Source organism: Halichoerus grypus, unplaced genomic scaffold, assembly GCF_964656455.1.
Source record: "Halichoerus grypus unplaced genomic scaffold, mHalGry1.hap1.1 HAP1_SCAFFOLD_164, whole genome shotgun sequence".
Taxonomy (NCBI): Eukaryota; Metazoa; Chordata; class Mammalia; order Carnivora; family Phocidae; genus Halichoerus; species Halichoerus grypus.
The window spans coordinates 28,187-37,317 of record NW_027555091.1 but is presented as its reverse complement, the minus strand read 5'-3'; the positions used below and the strand labels follow the sequence as shown (position 1 = coordinate 37,317).

The following is a 9,131-nucleotide window of genomic DNA, read 5'->3' as shown; positions in this document are numbered from 1 at the left end:
GTGCTTTATATCACTTTAGTCTTACTCAACTAGCCACCCCCTTGGCGCTGACTGAGGCACTCAGTCTTACCAAAAAACCCACCAGAAATAGGCTGCTCCTGCAACAGGTCTACACTGGGGACAGACATGCTCTCAGCCCCTTTGTGCCACTTCTGCCCACTCTTCTCAGGTCAGGTCCCCATGCCCAAAAGGCCCCTATTCAATTGGCCCCTTTAAGCCGGCCTCCAAAGATCCCCTCCCAGAGGGCAACTCACTTCAACCTCCTTACAGAAAGCAAGCTGGGCATGTGTTTGCCCTAAAAGAGCAGGTGGCAAGTTACAGCAAAGCCAGAACACAAGTCTTCTGACATTCCGATCGGACCTCTCCCACTCACCACACTGCCTCTGGAGGTCAGAAGGAAAATCAGAGGCCTCTGGGGAAATCAGGGCCTCCAGTTTAAGGCCACAGACTGAATAAGTCAAAGTCACAGGCGAGCCCAGGGGTCCCTTCCCTCACTCACAAGGAGAGCAGCAAAGAAAAGCCAGCAATATAGAGATTCCGCTGGGCACGGAAAAGCTTCATGTGGAAGTGCTCCACGGCCCCGGGGTTATTCTGCAGGTTCACCTTCTCTGTCACGTCGTCATACTTCCGGATCTCACGTACAGCGTCTGCGGCAGAAGACACACAAGGGCATTAGCTCCTGCTCAGGCCAAGACTGGGCTGTCAAGAGGAGACAGGCGGCATAAGTCAAGGTGACCTCACTTCCCCCAGATCTGTCACGCCAGGTATCTCCCCTTCTACACACACCTTGGGGAGGACACCTTGTCAGAAGCTCTGCCCTGAGACCCATTCTCCTCTGGCTTTTTTCACGGCACTCCCTGGCCCCATTCTACCCAGACCACAAACTCGCTCTGTATCAAGATGCTAATCAAGTCTGAGGTGTTGCTGGCAACATCCACGGAGCCCCCAGTGTCTGGTTCTGTTTACCTCAAGTCAGGCTGGCTATCAGCTGCCCCACCAATAACCCAGGGTCGTCCTGTTCACGTAAATCCCCATGGAGGAGGCATGAGCAGCCTAGGAGTCAAGACCCCGAGACCGCCTGCTGAAGACAGGCTTTTCCATTTCAAAGCTTCATCATGGGTTTTATTATTTAAACTGCCTTATTCTAAGAACAAGTATCATTAAAATGTCCATACTACCCAAAGCAATCTGTACAGATTTAATGTCATCCCTATCAAAATGCCAACAGCAGTTTTCACAGAGTTAGAACAAACAATCCTAAAATCTGTATGGAACCACAGAAGACCCCAAATAGTCACAGCAATCTTGAAAAACATAACAGGAGGGATCACAATTAGATTTCAAATTATATTACAAAACAATAATAATTAAAATAGTATGCTACTAGGATAAAAACAGACACAGAGATCAATGGAATAGAACAGAAAAACCCAGAAACAAACCCACAATTATATGGCCAAATAATCTTCGACAAAGCAGAAAAGAATATCCAATGGGAAAAAGTCTCTTCAACAAATGGTGTTGGGAAAACTGGACAGCCACATGCAGAAGAATGAAACTGGACCCCTTTCTTTCACCATACACAAAAATAAACTCAAAATTGGGGCACCTGGGTGGCTCGGTCGTTAAGCGTCTGCCTTCGGCTCAGGTCATCATCCCAGTGTCCTAGGATCAAGCCCCGCATCGGGCTCCCTGCTCGGCGGGAAGCCTGCTTCTCCCTCTCCCACTCCCCCTGCTTGTGTTCTCTCTCTCGCAGACGCTCAATGACTGAGCCACCCAGGCGCCCCAAATAAAATCTTTAAAAAAAAAAAAAATCCTTGAAGAGAGCACAGGCAATAATTTCTCTGACATCGGCTGCAGCAGCGTTTTTCTAGATACGTGTCCTGAGGCAAGGACAACAAACTATTGGGAGTACATCAAAATACAAAGCTTCTGCAGTGAGGGAAGCAATCAACAAAACTAAAAGGCAACCTACAGAATGGGGAAAAGATTAAAAAAAATCAAAGACGATACAAAAAAATGGTTTTATTCTGATTACAAAACAAGTGCACGCTCATCAAAAATTCAAATATACCAGAAATGTGCAAAGAGAAAATATCCCATGACATAAGCACCTCCAGCAAGCACAGGACATGTGGTCATCTTACCCAAGGCAGTCACTTTGAGCCACATTACTCCATTTTCTCTGTAATACACATCCTAAGCTGAAATTACCCTAATTACAGGTTTATTGTCCATCTCCCCTGAATTAGACTACGTACCACAAGAGCAGAAATCTTTTCTGCCACATCCAGGACCTAGCATAGCTCTGGGTGCATAGGGGGCATGCAAATAACTGAATCGTGAGTAGTCTCTGCCCCGGAGAGGCACCGGTAGCCACGCAGTGCTCTGGCTTACAAATACATTTACATCTATTTGTCTATGTCGTAGAAATGGAACCATCTACTGCTTTCCGCCCCCACCCCTTACCCGAGACATCTTTTTAAGTCAGTACATAAAGACCTATCTAGAAAGGTCTCTTAAGAGACCCCCATGGGAGAGGAGTAAGGTACCACTATATTGATATTGTTAGGTTAGTTTTTAGTTTGAGACTCCTTGGTTTTTAAGCTGACCTCACATTATAAAAAAATCTGCCTCCCTTTGCTGGCATCCTGGTATTAATCTGTATCACGAAGCAAGCATTCTCCACCACTATTAGCAGAAGTCTAAACCAGGCCAACAACATGCCTATTTGTTATGAACTAAGTGTTCCTGTCCCCCAACCCCCAAGATTCCTATACTGATAACCTAACCCCCAATGGAATGGTATTATGAGGTGGGGCCTTTGGGAGGGGCAGGTCATGAAAGCAGGGCCCTCATGAATGGGGTTAGTGCCCTTACAAAAGAGACCCCACAGAGCTCTCTCATCCCTTTCACCATGCGAGGACAAAGCGAGGAGGCTCTATGAAACGAGGAACAGGGCCCTCACCAAACACCAAATGTGCCAGCACCCTGATCTTGGACTTCCAGCCTCCAGAAATGTGAAAAATAAGTATCTGTTGTTAAGCAACACGGTCTATATTTTTGTTATAGCAGCCCAATATAAGACCTAAAATTTAAAATGTTCATACCCTTGGACTCATCAATTCCACCTCTATGAATTTATCCTACATAAACATTTGCATAAACGTGCAATGACACCAGTATGCCTATAAAGAACTGAATTACAACAAAACCATATGTTATGATACTACATATTTATTTTTTTTAAAGATTTCATTTGAGTGAGAGAGAGAGAGAGAGAGAGCGCGCGCGAGCGTGCGCATGCACACGCACATGAGCAGGGAGAGGGGCAGAAGGACAGGGAGAAGCAGGCTCCCCGCTGAGCTCGGAGCCCAATTAGGGGCTCAAACCCAGGACCCTGAGATCACGACCTGAGCCGAAGGAGCCACCCAGGTGCCCCAGGATACCAGACAATGTTTAAAAAGGTAAGATTGCTGTAAATGGAAAACAGTGTGTACTATGGTCTGAATCCAATCCCAAACACTACGTAGCATTTTAGTAAATATGTCCGCACATAAAAGTGCCTGTGGACATGTACAACAAAGTATTAATGATGGTTTTTCTGTGAGACATGGGATTATGGGGGGACTTTAACTTTCTGGGTTAAATTTCTGAACTTTTAAGAACGTGTTATTTTTGTGATTTAAAATAAAACAAAACAGGGGCGCCTGGGTGGCTCAGTCATTAAGCGTCTGCCTTCGGCTCAGGTCATGATCCCAGGGTCCTGGGATCGAGCCCCACATCGGGCTTCCTGCTCGGCGGGAAGCCTGCTTCTCCCTCTCCCACTCCCCCTGCTTGTGTTCCTTCTCTCGCTGTATCTCTCTCTGTCAAATAAATAAACAAAATCTTAAATAAATAAATAAATAAATAAATAAACAAAACAAAACATGTTTGAAGTACCTGGGTGGTGCAGTTAAGCATCCAACTCTTAGTTTCAGCTCAGGTCATGATCTCAGCGTCGTAAGACTGAGCCCCACGTCAGGCTCCATGCTCAGTGCAGAGTCTGCTTAAGACTCTCTCTTCCTCTCCCTCTCCCCTGCCCCCTCCACCAAGCTCAAGTGCTCGCTCTCACTAAAATAAAGAAATCTCTAAAAAATAAAAAAATTAAGTAAAATAAAAACATGTTTTTCTACACCCTCACATCTGCATCCAGGAACCCCGCCACCCTAAGGACCACCTTGGCCAATGGCGGCGAGCACACTGGGATGGGAGTGTTAGGCCACACTAGCCCAAGTCACACAACACAGTGCTGCCCTCCGTATCTCAGGCCTCTGGACCAGGACCTGGCCCCTGGATGCTCATCAAGCCCACTCCCCCACCACCCCCTCAGACCTGCCCCAGACTCCTCCCAGTGAAGGCTAGGGGCCAGCCAGGACTGCAGCTCTAGCTAGTTATGCCTATCACCTTTCACCAGGATTTCCTGCTAACTAACATTTATATTTGTAGAAGTCTCGACAGACCTCTCTAGATTACACTTCTTACTGTTAAGGATAGGAAACAGCCAGTCATCAAAGCTGGTATCTCTCTAGAACTTCCAAGCACTTCCCTGACCTCAAAGAAGAATGGCACCTCTGACAACTCCTAGGTTCTGCAGAGGGCCTCCCTGGCCCATCAGCTGTGCTAGGAAATGGGGAGCTCATGGGGCCTGTACAGAGGGGCAAGGCCCTGAGGCAGCACCAGGACACAGCCCCTCCCCACCTCAATTCTTGCCCCTACCCTACATCCAAAACTCTGAAGTCTGTTTTTTTTAATGCCCAAAGGATGACACACATATTCCCTAGCCCCTCCAGGCTTAGAGACCACTCAGGGAAGGAACCCTGATTGGAAAGAGCTACTTCTTGGGGCCTTGCCAAGTATTTCAAGAACAGCACAGTATGCATATGTGGGCAGCTGGTACCCACCCTACACAGTTGGGAAAAGGTAGGCTGCACCTGGCCTGTTCAGAGGAAGTCCTGCCTGAACATAGCCCATCAGGAGCCAAGACATTAGGAAGGAAAAATGCCTAATGCTGCAGCTAGTGGATGGTACCTTGCACATTCCCCCCGAACTATGGCCCCCTGCCCACCCCCCCGCCACTGCCACATTTCTGCTGGAGACTCAGCGAGAGAGGAGTGCTCTGAGCCTAAGCGGGCATCAGCACCTTGGAGACAGGACCAGTGTCCACAGCAGAAGCCAGCCAGTACTTTAGAATCCACGCTGAGGGACACAGTGACCACTTAGTACAGCACACATTTAACAGCCACATGAAAGTTATATTGATCTCTCTGGTCTCCAATCATACCACCACATCACAAAATGCTTGCCTTCCACCTTAGTACCCTAAGGCCCCAGGCCCCATCCCGGAGCATGCCCTGGGACCAGCTTATCTTCCAAGCCTGGCTGGTGTGCACCTCAACATGGTGTTTATAGAACTTCACAGCTAGAAGGACCCAGAAAGACCTGAAGCCTGACCCAGATCCAGAGAGCTCTAGGATACACTGCCAGACCTCTCGGTGCCCCCCCCCAGCTTCCTACCCAGCCCCGCTCCCTAACCATTTGGTCGCTCAGTCCCTTATTCACACAGACTGTCTACATGACTGAAGTGCAGTGCTGCTTAAACCAAGATCAACATGAACCAATCAGCTTCTCTTGGTTTCAGTTCTGGAATGACGTGAGGAGCCAGCCCAGGAAAGTGAAGTGGTCGTCACAGGGTGCATAAAGGTTGCTGGTCAAAGTAAAGGCCCAGGCCAGCAGTCAGCAGCACTCTGTTCAGGGATGAGGGAGCCTCTTCCCAAGAAGACAGAGACACTGAAGGGGTCTGTCCCTGGGAAGCCCAACCTGTAAGCTACATGTGGAACGTGGCACAGGGCTTTGCAGCAGAGGCTATGCCGTGGCAAAGGGTCTGGGGCGCGTAGCTGCCCTCAGCCACGGTTCACTCACCAATAACCAGCAGCACAAGGATGACAATGAGGACTACAAAGAAGGTGTTGCCATAAGTCACTACCAACTCCACCAGGCGGGACTTGAAAATCTTCTGCCATCTGTGAAAACAAAAGGGCTGAAGAAATAAACATCCACTTGGGCCCCAGGGCCCTGAGAACAGAAAGCCACTCTTGCACCGTTTTCCAGTGGCTGAATATCCTGAACAGACTCAGCCTCGACTGCCTGCAGTTCTCCAATTTATGACATCTATTCAAGAGTGCGTGGGGGCGGGGGGGGGGGGGGGGGGGATGCTTGTCCACGTGCAGAAATTTCTTAAAAAAAAAGCCACACTCTTAAAAACACTAAGAGTCTCTGGGGAGGGAAACAAAAACATTCCTTTTAATTATTATTCAAGGATAATTAACACACAGTATACTACTAGTTTCAGGGGCAGGGAAATGGAAAACTTTTCATTGCATTCCTCTACGTAATGTTCAAAATGCTTGCCACGTACACATTATTTCTTCAAACGGTTTCTCCACATGACCCATGTGGGTTCATCTAGACGCCCACCACCCTGGATTATTACGAAGCAGACCCAAGACTTCCCTTCATCTCCTTCCATAAATACTTCAGGATGTAATTCTGTCAATAAAGAGCCTTTATGCAATCACAATGCTATCACCAGACCTCAAGAAAATGAACAAGAACCCCTCATCATCAAAGCCAGAGTCCCAAAGTCGAATTGTTGCAATTTTTTTTTTAAACACTTGGTTTGTTTAAATCTAAACTGACAAGGTTCTGACTGTGCATTTAGTTGGTAAGTAGCTTCAATCACTCCTCACCCTCTTCTGTCTTCTTTCCCAATCCACTTTTTGCAGAAACCAGGTTGTCGGTCTTACAAAGCTGTCCAGATTGCAGCTCCAAAATGCCTCTGTCTCTACATTTCCTCTGAACTGTGTGAAGTGTGAAGAGATTCAGATCTCGCTTTTGGCAACAGTACTTCTTAGACAATATCATGTACTTCCTATTTTATTATATCAGAGATCTATATTTTTGTCTAAAAAGTTTTTTAAAATATCTATGAAGATTTAGCCTTATTTATAATTTTCTAATTAAAATCAGAATATGTTCATATATTATGTGTAATTAAAAATTAATTTCCAATTAACTTTGAACAGATCCTCTATTCATTAAAAGGACTATGGCTTCACCTCTCACAGGCTGAGTAATGCTCATGAGGCTACTATGCAATGCCGGTGGGACTGGTTGGGAGGACACACGTCACCAAGTCAGCTACAACATGACCCCATGGTGCAAGTCTTCCAGACGCCATATTGCCATCCCCTGAACCCTAGGCACCCAAGGGAAGGCGGAGGGCAGCATTCCCAGAAACGTAACTAGAGATAGGTCTTCTCCCTCTTGGAGCATGGTGAAGGCCAGAAGGCAGTGTGCACAGGAAAGGAATTCAGAAAGATGTGACGAAGCAAAACTGTGTGGAAGGTTAGCAATAATAAACACAACCCCTGCCACCTCAACCCCAGACAGGTTCTACCTGTTTCCATCTGGCCCCAATTCCAGGGTCTTACCAACCCTGCATGGAGAAGCTATGGGGCTCAGCAACAATCACCCTTTTGCTTGCCTGCTTGCTCCACAGGCCATACCTTTTGGGAGAAATGAAGGGAATGCAGAGAAGCAGCACAGCAAAGACCTCTGCATAGAGGAAGGTGGCGACTGCAGTCCACTGCAGACTCATCGTGTTGCTAGAAGGTTTCCAACAGTGAGATGTGCGCTTGTTTCCTGACAGGAGACAAAAGGGACAGAAGCTGTTGTGAGAGCTGGGCAGCCACTCTTTACCCTCTACCGCAGCACTCTACTCCAGTCTTTTTAAGCCACTGGCTGAAACTGGGCTCAGCTCGGCAGGGATACTTGGCCAACAGTGCTCAAAGGCCTAACAAACTCCCGTTTGCCAGGACGCAGTTACTTGCTGCCTTCCAGTATGTGCCTTAAGAGCCACCTTTCTGGCGAATTCCTTTCCCGACTGAGTTCAGCAAACTCCTTATGCCCGCTTAACTGGGGAAGTGTTAATAAAAGATTATATAGACGGGGGCGCCTGGGTGGCTCAGTTGGTTAAGCGACTGCCTTCAGCTCAGGTCATGATCCTGGAGTCCCGGGATCGAGTCCCGCATCGGGCTCCCTGCTCGGCAGGGAGTCTGCTTCTCCCTCTGACCCTCCTCCCTCTCATGCTCTCTGTCTCTCATTCTCTCTCTCGCAAATAAATAAAATCTTAAAAAAAAAAAAAAAGATTATATAGACGGGAGAAAATTCTCGACAGCCATCAGGCTCACTCCCTTCCCAGTCAGCCCCGGGGCGGCAGTGTTTCAGCAACGCACTTTCTCCGAGAGCGGCGACGCCCCCACACCCCCCTCCGAGGGAAACCAGGAGGCCCTTCCCTCACGAGCCTTTCCAACCGAGCCGAGAGAAAACCTGCAGCCTCCCTCCGGGGCGAGAGCAGGGGCTAAAAAAAAGCCTCCCGACGCCGCCGCGTCGGCCTCGGATGCGGTGGGAGAACTCGGGAGTACCTCCGAAAGCCCACAGAGCGACTCCTACCGGGCGGGAGTCGGGGCCAAGAGCAAATGCGGGTCTCGAGTAAGCACCTCAGGGCCCCCATCTAGAGAAAGTTCTAGAAAAACGGTCTTTTCGGAACCCGGAGGAGCCCCTCCCGACAGCCCTGGTCGCCCACAGCCGCCCACCCGGCACGAGTCCCCCGCGCTCCACCCGCGCGGCCCCTCGACATGGCCCTAGGCCGCCACGCCTTCCCCCGAGCCCCACCCTGGCCGCCCCCCCCCGAGGGGCTTTGCCACCGCCCCTCGCCCCCGCGGCCGGCCCTCACGCCCCCGGAGCCCAACTCCAGCCACCGCCCCGACTTCCCTCCGCCCAGCGCTGCCCCCGTACTCCCGGCTCGGCCCGAGGCCCCGGGCCCTCTCCACACTAACCGCCGCTGCCCCAGAGCCCAGCTAGGCGCGCAAGCACGCTCACCGAGCTTCCCACAGCCAACGCACACGCCCCGCTGCCGCCGCCACCAAACGCTCCCACCGCAACCCTGGCCCCGCCCCTTCCCCCACGGCCGGAAACCGGAAGCATCCGCCACGCCACGCCCCCCCCGCTCCCAGCCGCACCCAGGCCCC

The 9,131-nt window shown here is 49.8% G+C and overlaps 1 protein-coding gene across 1 annotated transcript; it reads right to left on the bottom strand.

Annotated features, from left to right (window-relative positions):
• Positions 1–479: 479 nt before the first annotated feature.
• Positions 480–9,084, bottom strand: LOC144380778 (B-cell receptor-associated protein 31). Its single transcript, XM_078065582.1, has 4 exons — positions 8,983–9,084; positions 7,608–7,743; positions 5,962–6,062; positions 480–647 (listed from the first exon to the last, which is right to left on the bottom strand). Exons 2-4 carry the CDS (start codon positions 7,697–7,699, stop codon positions 496–498), a joined length of 345 nt encoding a protein of 114 aa, XP_077921708.1. The 5' UTR covers positions 7,700–7,743; positions 8,983–9,084; the 3' UTR covers positions 480–495.
• Positions 9,085–9,131: the final 47 nt, after the last annotated feature.